Genomic DNA, 23,934 nt, shown 5'->3' with positions numbered 1-23,934 from the left:
GGGAGCTTCCCTTCCCCTCTGGCAGACACCCAGCCCAGGCACACACAATTTGGATTTCCTTGTCTTTGACCCAGGCAAGGGCCCCAAGAAGGACAAAACCTAATCGCTCATCCGTCCAAAAGCAGCTCGGTCCGTGTTCCTTGAAAACCGTAAGCTTAAGGAGGAGTTGTTATTTTCTCTGGCTGCTTTCCTCCACCTCAAAAAGTCCTCGGAGCCGAGGATGCGACGCCTGAGCAACCTGCGTTACTCAGCTGCCCTCAAGCACAAGATCAGACGGAGACAGCTGCCGGGGTGGTTTGTCATGGGCAAGGAGCGATGCCATCAAGGAAGGAAGCCCCACACCGCGGGGTGCGAGCGCTGTGGGAACGGGGACGGGTGACCTCCGCGATGTCCCCCCCCCATGTCGACAGCAATGGAAGGAGAGGGGGGGAAGTAAAGCTGATGTCTGTTCACGGGCTGGGGTTTTCCTCGTTCCTCAGCTGGGTTATGAAAAGCTTTTCATGTGAAAGCACAGGCGGCCTCCACGTGGGAGGACTGGCACGGAGGGACGGAGCAAGATGAGGCAGGTTACGGTGAGCATTCTTGCCCGTGGTGGGGCCGGTTTTCGGGGTGTGGGGCACCGTGTCAGAGCCCTCCCCAGGAGGGGAGCCCTGTGAATGCCAGCTGGTTCCTCGTGGGCAGCGGGAGGCGCTGGGACCAGTGTGCTTGAGAAAACCACGTGGATTTGGTTTCTTGGCTCGAAATTCCCTCGGGTAACTTTTAATGACGCTCCAGGAATGAGACCGGTTAGGTAATTTCAGATGAAGAGCAGAAATAATGGCGGGGGGTCCACATTTCCTCTCCTCGAGCCTTGGAGGGGGTGGAAGTGGCTTTGAAACCTTCATTTCACATACGGGCAAACTGAGTCCCCGAGGGGGGAGAGGCAGAGCTGGGCACCCAGCCTGGGTGCTGGTGCTGGCTCAGCACCCGGCTCCGGCAGCCGACCGGTTAAATTTTTGCTCGTGCTGGTAACCACATGTGTTTATAGGCCATAAAGCCGGCACCATAATCAAAATAAAAATAATTTGACCTGAAAGAAATGTTTTCTTCATACCAAGAGGGCTATTTGGGCCAGGCAGGAGGCGTTGAGGCAGAAGGGGAGGGAGCTGCTCCTGGAAGCAATTACATGGCCGCATAACTGGGCTAATTAGGAAAGGGCTCTAAATGTTAAAGTTCTTCTGGGAGGGAGAATACTTGGAAAAACATTGCCTTTAATTCCTCAAAGCCCCCGTTGCCTGTTTTTGTCTCTTCTTTCTGCCTTTTCCTTCGAGGGGAGGCAGGCCCACATCGCTCCGCTTCTCCTTACCAATACGGCCCCGAATCAGAGCAGCCTCAGCGTCGGGCAGAAACCAACCCCCGGAAACTACCGTCCTTGGAATAATAACAATTTGGGATCCAAAACGGTCGGGATCGTATTTTTCCACGAACCGTGTGGTTTCTCAAGCATTTCTTCTCATACCGCCGGCTGGGTGCAGTAACAAACTGGGGAGGGGGGCAATGCCGAGGGTTTTTTGGGGGCCTGGCCGAGCCCCCCGGGGCAGAGAGCAGCAGGAAGGGGCAGTGGGCACGGCAGGGGCTGCCAGGCCTCGCTGCCGCAGCCCCTGCGGGATGTGGAGGTTGCGTGCCCAAAAGCCGCTCGGGGTTTGGTTGCCTTGTTGGACTTGCCCATGCAAAGCTGAGCCAGGACTGGCCCTGGTGGTGCTGTGTGTGTGCCCGTGGAGCCGGAGCAGGCTGTGCTGGGCAGATTGTTTCCTCCACATGGGCTCTGGAGGGCTGCAAGGGAGACCAAACGTGTCTGTCATGGTGAGTGTGGAGACTGAAATCATCCCCGGTCGTGGCAGAGTGGGCCCTGGCTATCTCTCGCCCATTCTGTTTCCTGCTTTGTGAAATGCTGATAGGGCTGTTATGGGGAGATTTTAATTTGTGTTAGCACGTTTCCAAACACAGCTGACCTTTTTATAGATTTTTTTTTTTTTCTTTGTATATTTATTCAACATCGGCCATGCTCCCTGCAGCCTCAGGAGAGGTAGCCCTGTCCTGCACAGGATGGTGCTCTTGTATGCAAGGCACCAAGGCATGGAAAGACCCAGACGTCTGTGTGCTACGTGCCTTAGCAACTCTTGCCCATACCAGCTGGACGTTATAGGAGGTATTTGTTCCTGCCAGCTGTAACTGCACGGCCAGGATCCGTGCACTGGTGATAAAATGGAGGGGTGGCACCTGTGTGCCATTCCTGATGGCTCCACAAGATGTTGGCTTCTCTGCAGTACTTCAGAGCATTTCCAGTGTGAGGAACTACCCCCGTCAGAGCACTGAGCTCCTCCCATCACGTTTTCTCCAACTCCCATGTGCCGCAGGGTTTGTACCTGTGAACACCGAGCAGTCCCTAACAGCTGGCAAAATACTTCTCCTAGGTGCAGCACCTTATTATGTTTATATGGGACGGAGTAAGTGCCATAAAACAACCAAGGGAATTCAAGTTAGCCGTGCACACCCATCTCCACGTGGTCGTGCATCCCCGTGGTGCTGCAACCCCATAAGCAGACCCCGGCGGGGCAGAGGGGCTGTGTGGGTTGGACGGGGCCCTACTGGCGGCAGTGGACAGGCTCAGAAGGTGACGAGGATGAAGCCCTGGGCCTGCCTCAGAAGGAAGGGCTGCGGGAAGGACTTTGTGCCTGAGAGCTGCCTGTCATGGGGAGGGTGCTGGTGTGCATACAATGGGGCTGTTCATGCCGCTCGCAGGCTCTGCAGACAGATGGTGCCATTCATGGGGTGGCTTCGCTGTCCTTGGAGGAACACGTGGGCATGGAGGCATTGGCACCAGTAATCACAAGAGAGGCCTGAAACGTGGACAGGTGGTTCTTGCAATTTTTAGGATTAAAGTGGGCTTCAGCCCGTGCTGGAAATTCAGAGGAGTGGGGTGTGTAATGTCCCTGGTGGCTGGGGGCAGGCTGCCCCTGCCCTCTTTCCCCGCCAGACTCAGGAGAAAGGGCATGTTTCAGTGAGGGTCAGCGAGTGAAGGAGCTCATATGCTCCCAAAGCTGAAGTAAAGAGCCCAGCAGCTAGCAATTCTTTGGGCTGGCCTTGCTGCTGGGTGGGGAAGAGTTTTAAGCTCTAGGGTGGGAGAACCAATCTGTCCTGTCCTCTCCTCTTTCTTGCCCATCCACCCCACTCTTCCCTTGAGGGGTAGAACCCTCTACGCTTCCACGGGAGGTTTTCTGAGTGAATTTTGGCAGCTTTGAGGCCTGCTGGCAGCGTGGAGCTGGCAGGGTCGGCCTCGGGCCACCTCAGCGCCCACTCAAGCCAGTGGCAAGAGTTGCCAAAAGGTAGGACAGGCGAAAAACTGGAGGCCTTGAATTCCGGCCGTATCCCAGGAAATAGTTGGATATTGATGTAACTTCGGAGAGAGGTTCCAGCTTCCAAGCCTCAGTGTTTTTTAAATAAACACGAATGAGAGACTGCAAAGGTCACTTTGCGGCTCGGTGGGAAAATGCATTGGAACCGAGCGTGGGTTCGGGATCAAACGCGAGCGACGTGGCTTGGAGGGGCACAGGGCCTCGGAGGCCAGCTGGGCCACTACACACTCTGCCATGGGGTTTTGTTGCCACTGTATTTTCTTCTTTTAATTTAAAAACACACATAGTTTAAAAGAAAAAAAAAAGTCCATATTGGTGATTAGGTTCATAAGGGTGCTTTTGAGCCTTCCCCTCCCCGTCCCCCTGTCAGGCTGCTCCTGGCAGGCTTGGGGCCATACGCCCATGCTGCTGCCCTCACCCTGTGGGCAGCCTCACCCTGAGGTGTTCCTGTGGCTGTCTGGGTGCTTTCCTGCAGATTTCTCCTACACTGTGCTAAAAAATAAACACCTTTATGCTCTAGATCGGCCTAGCCCAAGGGCGTTAGCGCGGAGGTCAGAGTGCGTGCACTTTGTGTATAGAGGGCAGCATGTCAAGGGGAACGCATGGTTCTGAAGTTACGGCATTTTTGTGTTTGTGTGGCCAAAACAGCGACACCAGCAGTGCCAGGACCAGCACCCACGGAGCCTCAGGTCCCCAGGACATGCTGAGGCGTTGGCAGGGCGGCCTGCTGGTGGCCATTTCAGGCAAGGTACTGCGGCACGGCCAGAAGACGCTCGTAGGGGGTGATTTATTGCAGCAGGCTTCTATTTTAGTGGCATGATGGAGCTTTTAATAGCAGTAACATGTCATGCACTGACATACATTGTTTTGATTTTACAGTAGAAATAGTCCCATCTGCTTCAATTATGAATTTGTGACTCACCAAAGAGAACTGATGGAAAACGAAGTCGGCCATGGAAGCAGAGGCGGGCAGTTTTTGTGGACGCGGGCGCTGCTGCCATGAGGTCGGCGTTGCAGCACACACTGGGGCATCCTGGTGGTTTTGGGGCCATGTCCCGCTGCCCCGTGCCCCTTGGCCCCGTCCCCGCTGCCGGCTCCGTCCCCAGTGCAGGGCTGCAGGGTCAGGCGTTGGGCCTTGTGTGCCCTCACGTGAGAGGACGGGGCTGGAAACACAAACAGAGCTTGGCAGTGTCTGTCTGGAGTGGACACAGGATCCGATTGTGTCCCGAAGATGTGCATCTGATGCATCACATGTCTGGTTTAACCCCCAGTGTCCGAGCTTGCGCTGTGTGCAGACCTGAAGAACAGCTTTTATACCACACACGCATAGGGATCTAGGCACAGGTCACCGTTGCCCCTGAGGCCCCTCGAGTCTTTCTGGAGACCTTTGTGCTCAGGATGGGGTCTGAGACCCTGGCAGCTCCTGCAGATGCTGGCTTTGACCTCAGGTACCGTTCCCTTGCTGAGCCCAACGCAGTACGTGACCCAGCCTGAGCTCCTGCTTGCTGAAGTCTTTGCAGCAGAAGCCAGCAGAGAGACGGTTGCAGAAAAAAACAAACACTACCTCTGGTGAAAGGATTTGCAATAATGAAAGATCCCGTGCTCAGGGAGGCCACCATCCCCATTGTCCCCACAAATGGCCAGGCTGTGCTTGGGGCTGGGAGCTCCGGCCGCGCTTATTTTAAGGCGCATCTGTTCTCCTGGCTGCCTTGGCACGCAGGCCAGGCCGTGCAGCACTTCCTCACCGGCTCCTGCCAGATTCCCGACACGCTGACAGACTCGATGGTGGCAGCCAGAAGCAGTTGTGTGTGCTGTTTGAAAAGAAAAACACCGAAAATACAAGCAAAGGATTTCTGCGCATGCCATCCCCTTCCACGTTTCTGACGAACGATGTGGCGATGGGATTCGCGGGCAGCAGTCAGGTTTCTCTCCCTGTCCCCCCAGGTGCTTTGTTCATTGCATCCTCTCCTGCCAGAGGATGCTGAAAATGCACTGAGGCGATTGCATGAGCCCTGCACTTTGCAAAAAGCACAGGGTTCAGGACGAGGAAGCAGGTTAAACACCCTGCTCCACGGAGGCAGTATTTACTCTTGGGATCTCATCACTTCAGTGCCCAGCTGGCGGATTTGTGTCACCCAGCAGCAGCACAGATCCGTGCCAGGCGTGCAGCCCCACTGCCCGTTTTTAATGCATGTGTCTCCCTCGAGGAACTTCGTGGGGGCTGCTGCCTGCCTCGCAGATAAATTATTTGCTCAGCACTTTGAGGGTGTTATTTATGAGCAGCTTTTTATTATTGTGCCAATGACAGTAAATTGCCACATGCTGACTGCGCGCAGTAAATCGGTGTCAAGTCCCGGTGCAGACAAGTGCCACCGGCTGTTGCGGGTTCCCTCTCCAGCAAGGTCCCAGCCTGCTCCATCTTCCCGGGCCGGGAAGATGCTCAAAGGGTTTTCCCCACCACCACAGTCCTACTGTGTTTCAGCAGCTCAGGAAAACCTTGGCCATGCCATCAATGCGCTGTGCTTCATGCAGCTGTGGCAGCTCCGGCCAGGGAAAGGACTCTCAGGGCCATGCCAGGAACAGAAACGAGCCCATCGTCCTCCTCTTCAGTTTTGCTCCATTTCACTGATTTTTTGGCAAATGCAGCCTCAACGGTACGTGACTGTGCAAAATATAGCATTGGACAAAGCACTGTTGACTCATTTGGAAAACGTTCTGCTTTCTCAAGCCATTTTCCGCAGCTTCCTTCTATGCGAGCGAGGAGCCTGCAGGCCAGGGCAGGTCACTGGTCGCTCCCGCGTTCGTGTACCCTCGTGCAGATGTTTCCTGGCCCTGCGGCCACAGGATCCCCTTTGGCACATCCTCCTCCCTGGCCTCTCCAGCGTGGGCTGCGGGCGCCTGTCCTGGAGACTCCACGGGTGCTGGCAGAGCCGGGGAGGTCACAGGGTGATGGAGGAACCGGCATCAGGGTGGTGGCAATGTCGTTCTCCCAGAAGGCAGAAATTCAGCAGTAGGTGCGCGCCGTTTCGGGCCGTCACAAAGGTTTGTGAACACTGGTTTTGGGGTGCCAGCATCAGAGAGCTGTGGGGGGAGCAGGGACACGGGGGCTGGTCCCAGGCTGGCTCCTGGGGTGGCAGCAGAAGCACGGTCACCAGGACCGCGGCAGCACCGGCGCCAAGCCCGGATGGCTGTTTGGGAGCTGTTTTTGTTTGGAAGCTTCAAATAAAGACTTCGTGCCCCTGCTGGGGAGGAGGCATTGATGAGGTGAGAGGGTCCTGGTGTGGCTGTGCCGGTGACACAACAGGCAAGGGACACAAGGACACGTGGTGGCACCGCCACGTGAGTTAAAGCAGGAGAAGTCAGGTGGGAACGCTCAGCAGGAGCAGGTTTCCACTGGAGTGGGCTGTCAGGGAGATCACAAGTCCCACAGAAAGCATTTTGTCAGAGAAATGAAGGGAGAGCTTTGGAAGTTTGGTTTTAATTTCCATAATGTCTTGCTTTATAATTAAGGGTAGGAAGTGAGACCACTGTAGTACAATAACAGTATTCCTGTGCTGCATATAATGCAAATAATACGAGAAAGGAATAGGACTGAAATTCTCAAAAATGTGTTTTTACCCCCCAAAATCCTTATTATTGATGTTTCACCCAAACCTGAGACAAGCTGGACGATCAGCATCTCTGAATGTCCCCAGAGATAAACCACGCCGGCCCCCGAAGCTTTACCAGCCCTGACTTCAGGCTCACACACTGCTCATCCCAAAGCACCTCCAGCTCAATCCATCACTCCGCAGGTGGAGAGAGCGGCTCGGCCCCGACGCCAGCCCCTCCGCCAGAGAGGACCCGCCGCCTCTGGGCTCCTGGGATGCAGAGGAGAAGCCGGAGGGGCTGTGGAAAACCCGCGGCTTGCAAACCGTACGTAAAGGCGTCTTTTTGCAGCTCCGCTGGCAGGACGAGCTGCCGGCGCTGGCTGGAGGTGCTCAGGCTGGCGTGCGTCTCCGCCGGCCGGGCTGTGCTTACTCTGGCGCGGGTTCAGCAGCCCCGGCGCGAGCGCCTGGCGGCCGTGCATCCCTCCAGGGGCACGGAGGCCTCCAGGGGCAAAGCCCTGAGCTGTGGGATCCCCGCTCTTGCCCTGCGGGGATGGGGCCATGGGCATGGCAAGCTGGGCACCGAGGGGATCGCTGCCGGGGCTGTACAATGCCCCGAGCGAGCGCGTTTCCCCAGCGCGTTCCGACGCGGCCGGTGTCTGTTAGGGAAAATGTTTGTCCTTGGCAGGAAACGAGGATTTCCTCCAATTATCATTATGAATGGGTATCGAGCCGAGAGGCTGAGCCGCAGCGTGCGGGGTGCTGGGCACGGGTGGGACGGGGGAGCCCCGCCGAGCGCCGCCGCTCGCCGACTTCATGCGTCTCCCTGCAGGCGTTGTGCCTCCGGGGTTACGCCTCTTCTGTGTTTCCCTGGGGCTGTGCAGCTCCAGGGGATTCCTGCTGATGGCTCACGCAGCAGCTTCTTTCCTTTGCATTGCTGGAAAGCTGCTAAAAATCCTCGCTGTTAGGGCAGCTCCAGAGCTCCGGAGAGGAGAGTAAAACTGCGAGTTTAACTCTCCCAGTCCCAAAGGCAGCATTGATACTAAAGCCTTAATCAAAGCTGCCTTCTTTCTTTTTTTGTGTGTTTTTTTTCTTTTCCCTTTTTCTTTTTACTCCTGTGCTGTGAAGCAACTTGGTGGGCCAATAGATGTTTCTCAGCCGGCTCGTGAAAAGCTGTTTTTCACACCAAGCAGAATAAAAGCAAAATTGTCTGCGAAAGCTGTGGGCCTTCGACGCAGCATCCACACAGACAGCTAAACGCTGGTGCCTGCTATTGTAAAATCAGGATCGGGGCCGTGTAAATATTTCCTTTCGTTAGGGGATGAGCCCTCCCCCGGCTGGCCGGCTCCCCGGGACTTGTTTGGCAGCACGGGGAGGTGGGTGCCTGCACGCCGAGTTACTGCTGGGCACCCGCACACGGCTTTGGGGTCAGTAATGCCCGAGGGATGGCCCCGGCTATCCGGGATGGAAATGTTCTTCCTCTTCTTTCCCCCGTGAGCTCAGTGGCACGCTGCGCCTGGAGCTGTGCCCGCCGGCAGCTCAATGCCTCGATAGATACACGCGGAAAAAAAAACGTGGATGAGTTTGAGCTGCCTGCCGCAGCGACGCCCGGGCCTCTTCCCCAAGCTATAACCCAGCTCCGGCCCCGCAGCAGACATCCAGGGCTCAGTTTGCGTTTCGTCTCCCCTCTAACTGCCTCCTGTGTTTTTTCTCCTCAGGTATTTCGGTCGTTTCTTCCCTGACACTCCATCCATCACCCGGAGCCCGTCCCGCGGGCGGGAGTGTCGGTGTGCGACCTGCAGCCCCCGGCAGCGGTGTTGATTTTGGAAGCGGGGGCTGCGGCGGCTGGCAGCGCTCAGCCTTTGGGGGAGGCAAAAAACCAGCGAGCGGGGTGCTCGCCCTAAAACCAGCCCCGGGAGAGACCCCAAACGGGATTCCTGCAGCTTTGTTCCACCAAAGCGGGGCCGGGCCGGGGACACCAGCGTGGGCTCAGCGAGCTCACTGCAGCAGGGAGGCGGCGCGCTCCCCGGTGCCTTCTCACTGCGGGTTATTTCCAGCTTTCTGCAGAAACTGTAGCACAGTGTGCTAATGCGAGGTGCTGACAGCCGAGTAGGTAGGGCTGGGATCGCTGACAGCTCGTAGGGTTGCACCTTCGCCGAGAAAATTGCGGCAATAACCTGGCAGGGTGGAAATAAAAAAAAAGGGGGTTGTGCGAAAGCCGTTCCAAGTGCTTCACCACGGGGCTCACGGGCGTGCTAATATTTATTCTAGCGCAGGCACCGGGGTCTCCTTGTTTGAGGGAGACGCGTTTCGGGGAAAAACTCACAGTCGGTTATTTTATGAGGGGAAGAGTTTGACGAAGAAGTGTTACCGAGGAATTTCTCCAGCTCGCTCGCTCTCGGGGCTGCCAGCATTCAGCCTGCATCCCCGGCTGCCGGGCACACGGGCAGCGGCGGGAGGGAAGGAAAAGCCTACGGAAACGTGCTCCAAAACCTAGGGAGAAGGATAGATGCGGGGGGTGAAGCAGTCCCTCCTGCCCCTCAAAATCCCAAATAAAACCTGGAGCAGAAAATGTGAGGGACTTCAGGAGCACGTCTCCTCCGTGGCCCAGCGCTGAGCAGTCGCCGTGGCTGGTGCTTGCTGTTGGCCGCTTCTGGAGCTCCTGTGGAGCATCGTGGAGCCTCAGCACCCCCTCTGCGAGGCAGACAACGCGCCCCGAGCCTGTCCACCACCACCAGAAATAACCTTCTGGAAGTGCCAGGGCTTTATTTGTGAAAGGGATTTGCACTTCGGAGAGCACTGTTGACTTTCAGGAGCCGTAGGCTTTGAAGTGCCCAGATCACTTTTGGAAACACGCTTGCAAATTTTTCTTAAGCGCTTCGAAAATGCCTCTCGTGTCCTCGGGCCTCCTCCGAGTGCGGCGGGGGTTACAGGTTGGCCGCTGACCAGCGCGTGGATCTCTGCGGGAAGCTTCCTCGAAGGCAGGCCACGTGGAAAGGCACAGCTCGTGTTCAAGGGTTGGAGAAGTTGAAGATTTGGCCGGCACCTGCCTCGTCTTCTGCGGCGACTTGTTTTACTGCGGTGCCCGAAGCCTTGCACACATTGGTGTGGCTTCAGCCCAACTGGATTTCGAAAGGAATCATCGGAGCGCGAAGCTGACTCCGACCTAACTCCCGTGGGAGATACACAAAGGGATGATTTGGCTTCAGCCAGAGCCCGGGGTAAGTTATTTGGGTGGACTTACTCTCAGCTTGCCTGGGTTTGAAAAGTACCCAGGGAACAAAGGCCTGGAGCGAATACGCCTCCTGATCCCGGGAATGCCGGTCGGGGAGTCTGGGGCCAGGCTGGCTCCTGGCTGAGGAGACGCCCGGGGTGCCTGCTGGCCGTGCGGCACCGCAGCTCTGCTGGTCACTGCAGTGCCCGTTGGGTGCTGGATCTCTGGGTGGACCCAGCACAGGGACTTGCCTTCCCCTGGGGCACGGGTGCAAGATGCCCGGACTGCTCTCGTACAGCCTCCTGCTGCCCCAGGCGGTGCCAGCAGTGACTCGGGCTCAGCAAGGTGCCTAACCCCCGTGTCCAGCCCGGCTGGGTTTCATGTCCTCGTCGCCTGCCCTCGTTCTTCCCCTTCTGGTGTCTTCAAGCTAAACCTCAACCTTTTTAGACGCATCCTTGGAGGTCAGCTCACCCGGACTCCCCCTCCTTGCTGCTCCAGGCTCTCCAAGGGCTTGCAGATGGAAGCAGGTCACTCTCTAGCCCACCACCCATTTTCCCAAGGAAATCCGGACCGATGCCTGGAGCTGGCAAGGCCTCTGGGGAATCCCCCCGGGTCTGTCACCCCACCGAGACGTGAGCTGCTCATAACCCGCCGTGCCCTTGCACCGTTGCAGTGCACCTCTCCTACAGTCAAGGCCTGAGCCAGGTACCTGTGCTGGGGTCTTCTCATCGTGTCTGTTTGGGTCGACGCTGCACAAAGCCTACCCCAAGACGAGCGAGGAGTCTTGGAACCAGGACCCCCCTTCCATGGCAAATACGCTTCAGCTCTCAAACCACACGCAAATCCCACGTGAGCAAAGGAAATCTTACGGAGACGGGAGACCCGAACGCGTGCTCGTGGAGTTTCTAAGGATCTGGGGCCATGGGTTAGGTGGGCATCTTCAGCTAGCAAGGGCGCTCCTTTCCCCTCTCATTTGGTGGATGCACATTTGGTGGTTCCACGCCGGGAGGTGAACGGTGAGCAGCTTTGTCCGCCTGGGAGCACACACGTGTCTGCTGTGCGCCTGGCTCCCGTCGGTGCCTGCCCCTTGCCTGTGTGCTGTGGTGCAAAGCCCTGGCCGTGGGGGAGAGGGCACCCCGGGGCAGCGCGGGGCCGATGCCTGCGGGTCTCCTGCTGCACCTCCCGGGGAAAGAAAAGGGGGAAAGCGACTTCTCACGCTTGGTTTGCAGCCTGGCCTCTTGCGAGGGCGTCCGCAGGCTGCTGAGGTGCTCCCCGGGCTCTCGTAGTGCTTCTGCCTTCTGCCTGCTACGGGCGCGTGGCCGGCCCCGCAGCCAGCATCAGCAGGGTGGTGGCTGTACCTGGTACCGCGGGGTCAGGACCTACCAGCAGAGGGTTTAGCAGCACACACAGGCTCCGATTGCTTAGAAGAGGGGCCAATGTTTCCATCAACTGCTTTCAAAAACTGAGCTTTCAGACAGACTCGCTTCATTTTGGCAGAGCAGCTCGGCGCTGCCGTACTCGTGTGACGTGGAGGTGCGCGGGCTGGCGGCAGAAACGGGGCCGGGGTGGCTGCGTTGGGTGCCATCACCTGCTGCACGGGGCGGGACGGGCATGGGGCTGGGGCTGGCGGGGCTGCGGCGTTTTCATCCCCGAGCATTTCACCTGATCCGCTCGTTTCCTTCCAGATTCAGGACCTCGCAGGTTCGGTGGCCGTGGGGACGTCTGAAGCTCAGCGCAGCTTTTCGGATCCTTTTCGGATCCCCTCCCGCGCCCGTCTCAGCCGCCCTCTCTCTCTCCCCTTGCTCTTGCAGAACCGCCAGACTTTCAACAGCCTCAGCTGCCTTAGCACCGCGGCGGAGGACGGCTCCCAGCGGCTCCCCGGTGCCCGGCCATGGCCCGCGGCCGGCGGCTCCCCGGAGGTGATGCCGGGCAGGACCCCCGCCTGCACCCCGGTGCCGGAGCCGCGCTCGCGGGGCGAGGAGCGCCGGGCGAGCCGCGACGACCTCTCCTGCGAGGAGTCCGACTGCGGCGCGGCCGAGGACGAGGGCGGAGGGAAGGAGGAGGACGCGGCGCCCTGGCGGGGCGGCGGGGCGGGCGCCGAGAGCCCCTTCCAGCTGGATGGAGAGCTCGACATCGAGCAGATCGAGAACAACTGAGGGCGAGGGGCCGGCAATTTGGGGTCTGGGGTCGCCAGCACGGCGCGGTGACGTTCTCCCTGGGGTCGGCGGCCTCCTCCCGCCAGCCGCAGGGGACGAAGCAGCTTTGCCAAAATTTCATCAGGTATTTAGAGCAATTTTGTGCGTGTGTGTGCGTGTGCGCGTGTAGATCTTGAAATTCTTTGTAACTACTGTAGCCAGATATCAGCTAGTTTGGGCAGACTGCCTGTCGGGCTCTGGAGACGAGGTACGGAGATCTCCAGAAAACTCCCAGCTCTCTCTTTTGGCCTCCGCCGGTGAGAAAACAACTCGTGCAAATGTAGAACTGCGGCTGAGGGGTCCGGCCGCCGCCTCCCAGTTCACCCCTGCGCTTGTTTGTCAAGCAAAAGGAAAAAAAAGAACACCACCGGGGCGGGCTGGAAAACTGGGGGGAGGCCCAGGGCATCAGCTGAGCTTTGCCAAGCAGGAGGTGGCCGGGGCTGTGCCGGTGGCCACGGGGTGGCCGGGGCTCCTCAGCCTCCGCTCCCGGGCTGCCACCGAGCTGGGCACCGGTCAAGGCCCTGGCAGGAGCTGGGGCAGGTGCCGGGTGCCAAAGCGAAGCCGTCCCCACCCCGCACAGCCCCGTCCCTCCCTGCCAACCCTCCCGTCCCTGGCAGTGCCATCGGATGGAAACCACAAGTACTTTGCTGAAATTCAATAACGGTAAGAGCTGGATTTTTTTTTATTATTATTTTTTTAATTCTCCTGTCGAGGAGCTCACGGGCTGCCTCGCCCCCACCGCCCCAGCAGTGCTCAGATGCCTTCCTGCCGTGCTTTTTCCTTCCCAGCCCCTCTCTCCCCCATCGGGAGAGGGCCCCGCCAGGTCCCCCCGGGGTTATCGCACCCAGCCAGCAGTGGCTCTGCCCTCTGGGCTCACGGCCGCCGCGCTCTGCTCCGACTGTGAGGCGGGTCCGTGTCCAGTGCCGGGGGATTACTTGACGAAAGTAAGCTGTCAAAATGCTGAAAATTCAGGTAGCAGCACTGAAAGCTTTTCCTCTCCCTGTGCCTTTTGGAAGCACAGAAAAAGTGGCGGCCGTCACGTGTGTACGACAGACGCTCCTCGGGAAAATAAGCTGTCCGCTCGCTATCAGGTGTAGAAGGACACCTACTTTGTTTTTTTTTCTCTCCCCTCCTTTTATTTTGTTATTTAAACCTACAGGAAAGCCGTGGAAGCGGCTTCCAGCATCGTCTGCAGGTTCCTTGGGGCTCACGGCTCATTTCCCGAGCTCTGCAGAAGCCAGAAAGGAAAAGCAGTTCCTAGAGCCCAACACCGATTCGGGCAGGTGCCGTTTTTGGAGGGGCTCAGCGCCCCTGTCAGCAAACCCCGAGGAGCCTGTCAGTCAGAAGAGGCTGAAAGCCTCTGGTACAGGTTTTATTAATCATTGCCGCTTTGGTTACTGCACTTTTTGTGATGGTGGTTTGGGTGCGTGGCCGTCCCCCCTCGCGGTGGGAGCCGTCAGCTCCGTAGCTTTACACCTCCCGGCCCCGCAGAGCTTCGCAGACCCCGGTGGGCAGGGCGAGCCCGCACACACCTGGGGTCTTTTTTTCATTTTGGGGAATCCTCCAGCTCCTTAAAGCGTCTCTGTTAGACATCCTGGCTCAGTTTTCAGCCCGCCCGTCATGGAAGGGCCGGTGGCACATGGTAGCTACCAGCCCACATCCCCAGGAGCGCTGTAAGCGGCTCTGAGTCTCCCTGCTGTCCCCACCCCGCCACAACCGCCACGACCCTGGCTTCAGGGTGGCCACGGGCACCTCCTCAGCCAGGTCCCCACCAACCAAACCCGGCAATGCCCCCAGAGCCGCGGCTGGGCATCATGGCCAGCACCACGCCGCGGCGATCCGGCGCTGCCCCTGGCTGCCATAGGACCCGGGGCGTGCTCTCGCCTATGCATAACGGGGGCCGTAACTCACAAGGGCTTCTGTCTCCTCTCCAAGGGCTGCTCCCCGTGCCGTGCTCACCCCCGGGCGTTGGGAGGGCGACCGAGCGGACCCCCTGCCCAGCCGCACTGGACACAGACGTAGCACACAGTTTACATGCAGCACAACCCCTTTGCCTTACTAAAGACGCTTCTCCAGGGAGCCGTGGCCTTACCCTGGGCACGCGAGCTTAGACGCAGACTGCAGTTAGCTACGGTTCGTAGGCCACCGTGGGGCTCCGCTGGGTGGTCCCTTGTGGGTTCTGTATGATTTCATGTACTTGTTTTCAGCTTAAGAAAGCCTTACTTTTAAAAAGTTGTCTTTTTGGTTTGGTTTGGTTTGGTTTTTTCTCTCTCTCTCTGTAGAGGTAAAAAAAAAAAAAAAAAAAAAAAAAAATAATTTTTGGATTTAAAAAAAAATAAAAATAAAAAAAAAAAAAAAAACGGGAACTATTAAATATAATATAGTATGTGCCTCAGATCCAGGGGACATCCTGTTGATTGTAAAGCTGGCAGCTGCGTTGCTCCTCGGCACGCGGTGGAAGCCGGGCGAGAGCCGCTCCGTGCGCCGCAGCGACAGCAGCTGAAAAGCAGGGTGCCCCCCCGGGGGGGCTGCTTCGGGTTTTTAAAGGACTTCGCCTCTCACGCAGATGCTTTGGTGACCCCTGCGGCGAATCCCTGCCGCCTGCCAGAATGTGATTTTTCAATAATATGCAGACACCTGACGTTAGTCTCTGCTAGGTAGCTCACGGGCTCGGGATGGGGAAGGGATGTGGGGACTGGCTAAGGGCACGGCCCAGCCCGCTCAGCAGCCGTTGCAGGACGACGACAAGCTTTAGCAGCAGCAATAAGGTTTCATCGCTGCGATTCCTGAAAGAAACAAAACCGCGGGATTTTAACGGGAAGGTTCCTAGCACCGGTAACACACGCGGGGAGCTCGCTGTGTGTGTGCAGATGCAGCTCTTCGAGCCTGTTCTACGAAAGATGACACCTTTAAAAGAAAGAAAAAGACAAAAAGAAGTGTTTGTAACATAGATTGTAATTCTTCATGTTATAGCATAGCCTACTTGGCCAATGAAGTCGTGTTTCAAGTGCATTGTTTAAAGCTCCTGGCCGAACAGGACAACAGACATGTAGGACATTAGAGGATTGTAGCAGTGCTTGACGGAGTTTATGGTTTTGATGTTCAAGAAATCAAAAGAGGATGGCCAAAAAAAGATAAAAAATGAAAATAAGCCTTCTGAAGCTATGACCTGTAGTAGCAAAGTCTCCCTGTTACTTGCACAAGCGCAGAGGTATGTGCGTGCACCCGGGGAGGGGCTGCCGAAGGTGCCCCCGCCGTTGCAGGCTGCCCTCTCCCCGGGCGGGCGAGAAGACTGCTGATTTGTACCCTCTCCATGACTTGATTGCACTAGAGCAGCTCATTCTCAGGAAATTGCTTGTTACTTTTACTGTGTAAATAAAGCTTCCTGGTTCAATAACCCCCGGCCGGGCCGGCCGGCGTCTCGCCTCTCTGTGCTCCCGCGGCCGGGCGCGCCGGGGTGGGGGGCTGTCTCGCGGGGTCGGTGCCAGGTGAGGGTGCCCCTGCCCCAAGTTAGGCCCCCAAAATGGGCATCTTGTGGTGCTGTGCATCCCCCCCAGAGTCTGGGGGAGAACATCCCCCCGGCTCCATGCAGTTGTCTCGGTCGTCATTCAGCTGCAGGGCGGCCCAAAGAGGTGACGGTGAAACGCACCTCGAAGCTGGAGCGCCCCGCAGCACCTTATGCGCTGTGTTTAAGGTCAGGGCTAACGTCCCATCCCATGAAATAAAACCTGAGCTAGACCAGGAGCCCGCAGCGGGGTACAGGCACGTGGGGAGCTCCCTGGGGAAACAGGGCAAGAGCCACCTCCAGCCTTCGTGCGCAGTAACTCACTTGGTAGAGCCGAACGGAGAGGGGCTGCGCTTCCTTCAGGGAGCAAACAAAGTAAAAAGGCTGAGGACAGACGGCAGGATGTTTGTCTGCCTGAGTTTAGTCCGACTGACGCGATAGGCTTAGTGTAGGAACAAAAAGGAAGAATTACAGGATAAAAAAGCTCCTCAGTGCCCCTGATGTTGGACCGGGCTTTAAGGTGCCCTTCGCGTGTGCGTGGATGCGCGCAGTGCTGTAGACTTTGGCTGAAGCGCTACCCGGAGGATGAAAGATACAAAAACAGACCGAAAGTCTGCACTAAGGTCATTTTCCCAGATGCAGTTTACTTTGTTATAATTCATTCCCTAGCCCACTTTCCCCGTCTGTCCCCACGGGGTGCAGTGCGGCTCTGCAGCCAGCTGGTAGCTCTGAAGACAAGCATCTCCAATGCGCCCGGCTGCGGCTCGCAGGCTCCTCCAGGAACACAGAGCAACATTTCGGTGTCCTTCAGCGCCTGGGGCGATCTCACGCTGCTCAGACTGTCGGAAGCACGGCGGGAATTATCATTCACCTCCTTGCAAACTCCAGCAGCAGTAGCCGAATGCAGCCAGGGCACGCTGCCCAATCGATGCGTATGTGTGCGCACGCACACACCGTTACGTGTGTTTAAGTAACCTTCCTGCAGTCCCACAGGAGGCCCGAAACAGGTTAAAATTCAAACGGTCTCATTCCTTTCCACTCTACAGCACAAAGGCTTGCCTGAGAACCAAGGGGGTGCAGAGCTGCTGACCCAGCTGGCTGACCGGGGACTTCTGTCCCTAAAAGGGTGACCTGCAAAGGTGGGCTGGGCACACCCTGGGGCGGAGGGTGCGAGGAAGCCATCCCAAATCTTTAATTCTTCTCCCCATTTTGAGCCCTTGCCCCTTCTTGCCAGGTGCAACGTGTGCAGGTGCTAGCAGGAAGGCTGCAAAACTGCCAGGTGAGGGAGAAACAAAGCCCCAGGCATCCGCCAGTTGCTGCGTGGTGGTGCATCGCCTTGGGCATGCTGAGCGCTGCCCAGCAGCAGGAGGTGGCTGAGCTGGGGGTGCAGGTGCCCCGCGGGCACACGGTGCCGGTGCTGGATGTGTCTGGAGTTGCGTGTGGGTCAGTGCCCACCAGGACTGGAGCAGGAGAAGGCAGGAAACCCACGTCCTGCTGAAACCTGCATCTGCCTGCCTGACCCCTCTGAAGGAAAGGAAAAGTCACCGGCCCCGTGTCCCCACCGGTGAGGGGCTGCGTGCCAGCTTGTTCCTAGGAAAGCATTTCGGACCCCAGAGAAACCCCTGCCGGTGCTGAGTCAACTGAACACAGTACCACCAGGGCCAGCTTCACAGGACTGCATTTATTACTGACACGAGGACACAACTATTCCATGATTTGTCACAGCATTACCAAATTCCCGCTCTCTAACCCAGGGCAGTGCCAGACAGCGGCTAATGGGGGCAGAAACCCAACTACCAGCCTGCCGAATGTGCCTGGAGCTCTCCCACGGCAGGGATTTGTGATGTCCGTACCTCTGTGGGAGCCTGCTGGTACCCAGCCAGACCCCGCAGAGCCGTGCTCATCTCAAGGACATCCTCACCCCGTCTCAGGCACCCCAAAAGGCACAGCGCTGGCGAGTTACACAGCAAAGCGAAGGGATCTGGGTTGCCGAAGCCATCCCTGCTCCTCGAGGAGCTCACAGCTTCACCCTGGTGGCTGGAATTAGGCTGGGTCAGACGGAAAGAGCCTGGTGGCACGCGGTGCTTCTGGGACCGCTCATTCCGTCTGTGCTGGTGCTTGTATGGCACCGAGGGGAGGAAATCTCAAAAAGTGCACAGAGGAGAGGAGATTCAGTGTCCCCTCTGCTGAGGTTAGTATCTGGTTTTAGGACCTTTACATGAAACGTTTAGAAACACAGGTGTTCCCACCCGTGGGAGATGGAGATCGGACACTGAGCAGCTGGTGGCAGCGCGACGTGCCCGGCCTCGTCCTTGATCCTTTAACTCTGCCACAGCACCGCCGGTGCTACAGCTGGCTGAGGATCACGTCGACCGCCTCGGCCAGGTTGTTCACGTAGGCGTCAGGCTTCACCTGGGGGTGGTTTTCGTCACAAGGCCTGTGAAGGAGACAGAAGGGACAAGTGAGAGCGGGCAGACTCCGCGCCAGGTCCCCCACACGGGCGGTCCTTCTGCGTCTGCTCGCAGAGCCCGGGGTAGCTCAGGGTGGCCCCAAATGGAGCACCCCTGGCTGAGCGTGGGTCTCAGAGTCCTCTCTTTTCTGTTTTTCCTCCCTTTATCCCCTCTTCTCTCCTTACTTCCCCACACGCTCTGACCTTCCCTGTGTGCTACAGCAGATACCATATACTTGCACTGGGCTATTTTGCTGGGCAAAGCCTTGTGAAGACGATGCTCTCCATCATCACCTACCTAATCAAAACGCACGCACTGTTTTTATGTGGCTCGTTTTCAGTCAGAAAGCAGCAGTATCAGACAAGGATCATAGGGAGTCACCTCACTGTAAGCCTAGGATCCTATGAAATTGTGTAAACAGTTATTCTCCCATGCTTTTTTTCCAGAAATAGGTAAGGAAAAGAATTCACTTTGACCCAGGAACATGAGAGGTCTGTACGCAGCTTTAATGAACGGGAAGGCTCAGCTGGGGTTGCATGTTGGAGGACCACCGCCTTCCTGTAAACCTGGCGGTGGTGGTTCCCTCTGTGGCCGTAAGAGGGGTCAGGCTCACACGGCTATGCAAGTCACCACCCCAGAGCACAGCAGCTTGAAGCCACATTTGCAGCGATTTCAGATACCCGTGGCCATGGGCGCAGAGGCGCCGTCCAGTTTCCTGATTCAGCAGCATGGGGCTGGGATAGGGGCGGATGCAGGAGGCAGCAACAGCCCAGTCAGCTCTTCCAAACCTTATGGCCCTCTTCTGGCTCAGGGGCTGAGAAAGCCAACAGCTGCTGAACAGAAACCATATGCATTTTATATGCTTAATGGCTTTCCTCTGGGAAAGAGAGGAGAGCCCTCGTGTCCAGCTCCTATCTCCCTTGGTTCCTATAAAGGGCAAAACTTTATTTAGCAAGGGCCGTTTTCTCAGCGAGGAACACACGTTTCCCATAGGATGCATGGGAGCAGAGATTATTATTATTATTATTATTAACGATTTGCAGAATTTGTTGAGCACTTGTCTGTACAAGTACCAAGTTATTCCTTCGGTTCCAGCGCTAAAGCTCCCCAGGGCTGTTTCCTTTCTGCTCATTTCTCAGCTGCGCTCCTCATTCCTGCCTCCACGAGCTTCTCACAAAGGCAGAGCCTCTCTCGGGAGCCCACGCTGCTCCAGATTTTGCTTGCTGGGAAGTTACAGCCAGGAACTAGAAAAGCCCCTGCTGTCCAGGCTTCTTTGTGTCACCTACAAAGTGGCGTCCGACGCAGGGAGGCAGATTTTGGTGCTGGCTGCTGTGAAAGCATTTCATTTAAAAGGTGGAAGGTTATGCCACAGGTCTTCATTTAATTCCCCAAGTTCTATCTTGTTACGAGTCTAGGGTGCAATATGAGCAGTAATTATGATGATTTTTAGATGTTCCTCAACCAAGGAAGAATTTAGATCGCTGAAGGTAAAGCAAATTATAAAATGCAATGGAAAAAAAAAATATAAACAGAGTAAAAATCCAGTATACACACAATTTTCATGTGCCAATTATTACTCACTCCCTGATTTAACCAAGAATCTTTCATGAATACAGACATTTGGGGTATGGTAAAATACTCGGTTCTTGGCAATAATCCTTAATTTGAGTGGGGATCCAAAAAACAAGTAATGAACAAAACTTCTTTTCATTCTACACCCTGCAAAATGTTTCTTTCCTTGCTTATATGTTAAAAGGAAATTTTAAGACCTGCTTGAAAGGAAAGCTTCAAGAATTTTTCAATTACTCTGCACTCTTTGATCTATTAACAGGACCTTGCAGTTGATATCTGTGCTAACGATACAGAAATCCACCCAGAACTCAGCTTCTAAATTCTGGCGAGCAAGGAGACGCGCTGCATAGGCTCGTGTGCTGTGAAAGGGCTGGGTGTTTGTACATATACCGGAACAGAGCGAACCGGGAAGTGAGGCTCAGGTGCTACAACACCTCTGACAAGTTCGCTGCAGATTCAGGCCGGGCAGCTTGCAGGCGGTCCCAGTGGTAGGCACACCGTGGCCACCCCAGAGGACTGCAGCCAGCCCGCGGGTAGCTCCTCCAGCCCAGCAGCATCCTGCTCCGGTCATGGGCTGCACTGCCACCCGCTGCGCCCCTGTTATTCCCAATATACACCTAATATACACCTAATACATACATAAAATATACCTAATATATACCTAAAGTGACGTCTGCTCTTCTGCGTTACAGCCCCAAACCCTGCCGGCTACAGCTGCAGGGTTACCCCGGCCTACTCTTGTGCTACCCGTGCTGCAGACAGACAGGCAGCCGGCTTCTCACCCCAGAGTTTTGGTATTTTTCACAGTGTTAGGGGCTTCACCCACAAGGAGTGAGGGGGCTCGGCAGCCCTGTGCAGCCGATGTCTCCCATGAGGAGAGGGGTGCAGGCACAGCCCGGTGGCCTCCTGCATGGCCTGGCTGAACAAGGGTCCCGCTGTGGTGGGGCCGGCCATGGGGCACGGCGCTGTCCTCACACCGGGGACGGCACATTGATTTTATTTTGACCCGCGGCATGTTTGGGAGTTAGACTTCTGAGGCACTTCATGTGATTACATCTGCTCGTCTCTACTAAGGGGGGGAATGCAATAAATCAACTGGCCTGTGCTCCATAGGAAGGCAGAGCCCTGAAATACAACAAAGTTCCCTGCTCTCCTGCCTCTCCTGAGGCTGAGCCGAGGAGCTCGTCTTCCTCTCGGTGCTACCCCAGGAGCCTTTTCTTGTGGCCACGGCCTTTGTCTTGTAGAACGCTTTGTAACTCACAAGGGCAACACATAGCCAAGAAACATTGCTCTTTTTTTTTTTCCTTAGCTCTTTCAAAAAGAACCTGCAAGCAATAATCCCCAAGCACTAACGCCGAGACAGAAGCAGACAAACGAGCCCGAGGCCTGTCAGAAATGGGGCAGCAGAGGGCTGTGACGGGAAACTGGGCCAGGGCCTGGGCCATGGGCACCGAGCGGCTGGAGGACGAGCCCTGCTGGGCTCAGCGTGTCTTCTGGATGGGCCTTGCTGGACAGGGCCAGCCAGGAACTTCACCAAGGGCCGATCCTTCTCCCCCAGCTTCAGCTTGGTTCCTCGTTCAGTGACAATTGCTTATTTTGCCTTTATGAAAAGGCAAAAGGCACTAGGACAGGCATCACAATGGCAGGTCACAAACCTGAAAGCGAAGGGTATCATTGAGCACTTTTCTCTTTCGTGTTCCAGAAACACAAAAACTTAAAAACATATTTAATCTGCTAGGTAAATTGAAGAATAAACTCAGATTGATCTAACTTGAAGATAAACTCCTTCTGGTTTTGTTTTACACGGGACTCCGGTTGCAGAGAAGAACATAAATCAAACTGACAGAAAATTATATTCTCTAGCTGAATATTGAGCTGTCAGCAATCTTGGCCAGTTCACAAACTTGCTTGTGAAAAATCAACTACAGCCTTGGGAAACCCTCTCCTCGGTGAAGCCTGGGCTCCTCGGAGTGATTTAGCACCATGGTCTAGGTGCACACACGTGGGACGTTTTGCAGCCCGGGCTGGTCATGACAGCCCCCTGCTCTGTCTGTGAGATGAATTTTTTGGCACTGGATTTTTGCAAGGCCACTATGCGGCTACCCTGCTGGTAGAGGAGACATCTAGTCAGGGAAAGAAGCTGCCTAGCACAGGCACTGCCCGAAATCCAGGGTGGCCTTCCTGGGTCAGGGCTGTGCGGTCATCCTACTGCAGAGAGAAAACCTGTCCTGACAGGGCAGTTTCAGGTCTTTGAGGCAGCCTCCTTCAGGAGGAGACTTCTGCCAAGGCCTGGTGAGGAGCACGCCGTCTCCTCACCCAGGTCAGACACCCATCTGGGTGGGACCGTAGTGCCACCTGCCTGACCAAGCCCTCATGGTACCAGAGGTGCTGCAGGCAGGACGCTGTCACCCCCTGCACCTGGAGGTGAAAATGCAACAGCGGAGCACTGTAGTGGATTAAATCTATGGGATTTGGGCACACACAATCTGTGTCTGCTCCTCAGAGCATGGAGAAAGGCGGAATACATTCTTACAAAGAAAATGTAGCCCAAAATGATCGGTACACTACAACACATGAAATATCAAAGTATCTTTAGCTTGGTGCAACATGGAAAGAGGTCTTGAGACTTCGTATTTACTCATGTCCATCAAGGCACCTTCAGGAGGGGACTGAACACCCTCCTCTCGCCAGGACCATTTGTCACTGTCAGTGCTACAGAAGCTCAGCAGCTATCTATAGCTCTGTGTGCTCCGAGCCAGATCCTCCACCCATACTAAACTGGTTAGTTCAGATCAATGCTTCCATGTGAGACATCAAGGGAACAGCAGGAGCAGGCTGCTGCAGAAAGCTGGCTCCATGATTTTAACTCTTCACTCGGCCACTTGGTACGAAAAGCTCTAGCATGGTATCAGGGACTAGCAGGTAGAGATGGCTTCCTCCTGGTGAAGCACAAAACCACATCCCAGATCACAAGAGGCAGGGAAAAATCAGCTTCTGTAAGAACCAGAAGGTTCACTTACTGGGGGGGTGACATTTCCACTTGGACAGGTCTGCTCTGACAAGCTAGCTGCCCTGTGTAGGCCCAGCAGCTATCAGGATGGTCTTGAATCGCCCCGACCTGCTCTGTAATCTTCTGTGCCCTGTAGCAGCTGCGATGGTATAACGGAGATATAACAAGGTGTCTGTTATGGATGGAGGGATCTGGCTTGCATGTCCCTTTGTGAGAGCTACTAGGAGTCCTGAAAGAGAATGAAGCTCCAAAGACATGCCAAAGAGAGCGGGGATGTGGGGACCAATACTTTTAGTCCATGGGTCAGGGTGGGCATCAGGCATCACTGGCAGCCCACCCTGAGCAGCCCCATCACGGGGACCATGTCTGCAAAAGGGATCTGAGCTGCAGCGCGTCTGTGAGGCAAACCAGGCCCGCTGGGTCCTGGGGTGTCCTGCGGGGCTGAGAGCCCAACGCCGCGACGGGAGCACGGGGGTGTGCTCAGTCTGCGCACCGAGCACGCACGTCATGCGGCACAAGGCAACTCCACGTTCCGGTCGGAATGGCTTTACACATGCCTCATCTACGCTCGTTTCCAACAAAACATGTGGAGAACAAAAAGGAAACAGCTGGATTACTGCGTGGACGAAACAGGAAAGGTTTAGCGGATGAAAGTCTAAACGGAGGTGGCCGACATGGATGGTCACGGCCACGGGGGTGAAAGCAGCTGCACCGTTCAGATCAACCCGAGACCTGCAGAAACTTGACTTCGGAGACGAGCAGCTGGGAATCGATCAATGCACGATTAGTATCACAGACTAAAATTAGCTTTTGCATAGTTCTTTAAGAATAGGGATGGGTAGGAAAAACAACAGGCAGGGCCAAAGCAAGGCACAGAAGTTAATTTGAAAGAGACAAATGAGCTTGCATTCCAGCGTACAAAGCTGCAGTCATTTGGCAGACCTGATCTGTAACACTGCATGTCCCACGATCGCTGACCTTTTCAGCAGCACAGCTTTCTGTGAGA

At 56.0% G+C, this 23,934-nt stretch overlaps 2 protein-coding genes across 4 annotated transcripts in view; one reads left to right on the top strand and one right to left on the bottom strand.

The window, feature by feature from the left end:
• The window catches only part of FAM53B (family with sequence similarity 53 member B), a 39,191-nt gene extending 26,401 nt beyond the window's left edge, over window positions 1-12,790 (top strand). For both annotated transcript variants that reach the window (XM_035330015.1, XM_035330016.1), the window contains one exon: window positions 12,008-12,790. In XM_035330015.1, the coding sequence (XP_035185906.1) occupies window positions 12,008-12,352 (345 nt within the window). In that variant the 3' untranslated portion in view covers window positions 12,353-12,790. The remainder of the gene's footprint in view (window positions 1-12,007) is intronic.
• Window positions 8,659-23,934, bottom strand: part of LHPP (phospholysine phosphohistidine inorganic pyrophosphate phosphatase) — an 81,243-nt gene continuing 65,967 nt past the window's right edge. The window contains exons 7-10 of one of the 2 annotated variants that reach the window (XM_035330018.1): window positions 18,175-18,333; window positions 17,801-17,845; window positions 16,849-16,851; window positions 8,659-8,670 (exon numbers count right to left, since the gene is read on the bottom strand). In XM_035330018.1, the coding sequence (XP_035185909.1) occupies window positions 18,243-18,333 (91 nt within the window). In that variant the 3' untranslated portion in view covers window positions 8,659-8,670; window positions 16,849-16,851; window positions 17,801-17,845; window positions 18,175-18,242. Of the gene's footprint in view, window positions 8,671-16,848; window positions 16,852-17,557; window positions 17,846-18,174; window positions 18,334-23,934 lie in introns of those variants that run through there. The other variant, XM_035330017.1, reaches the window with a different exon arrangement.

Source organism: Oxyura jamaicensis, chromosome 6 (genome assembly GCF_011077185.1).
Source record: "Oxyura jamaicensis isolate SHBP4307 breed ruddy duck chromosome 6, BPBGC_Ojam_1.0, whole genome shotgun sequence".
NCBI lineage: Eukaryota > Metazoa > Chordata > Aves > Anseriformes > Anatidae > Oxyura > Oxyura jamaicensis.
This window is presented reverse-complemented; position numbering and strand designations above follow the sequence as displayed.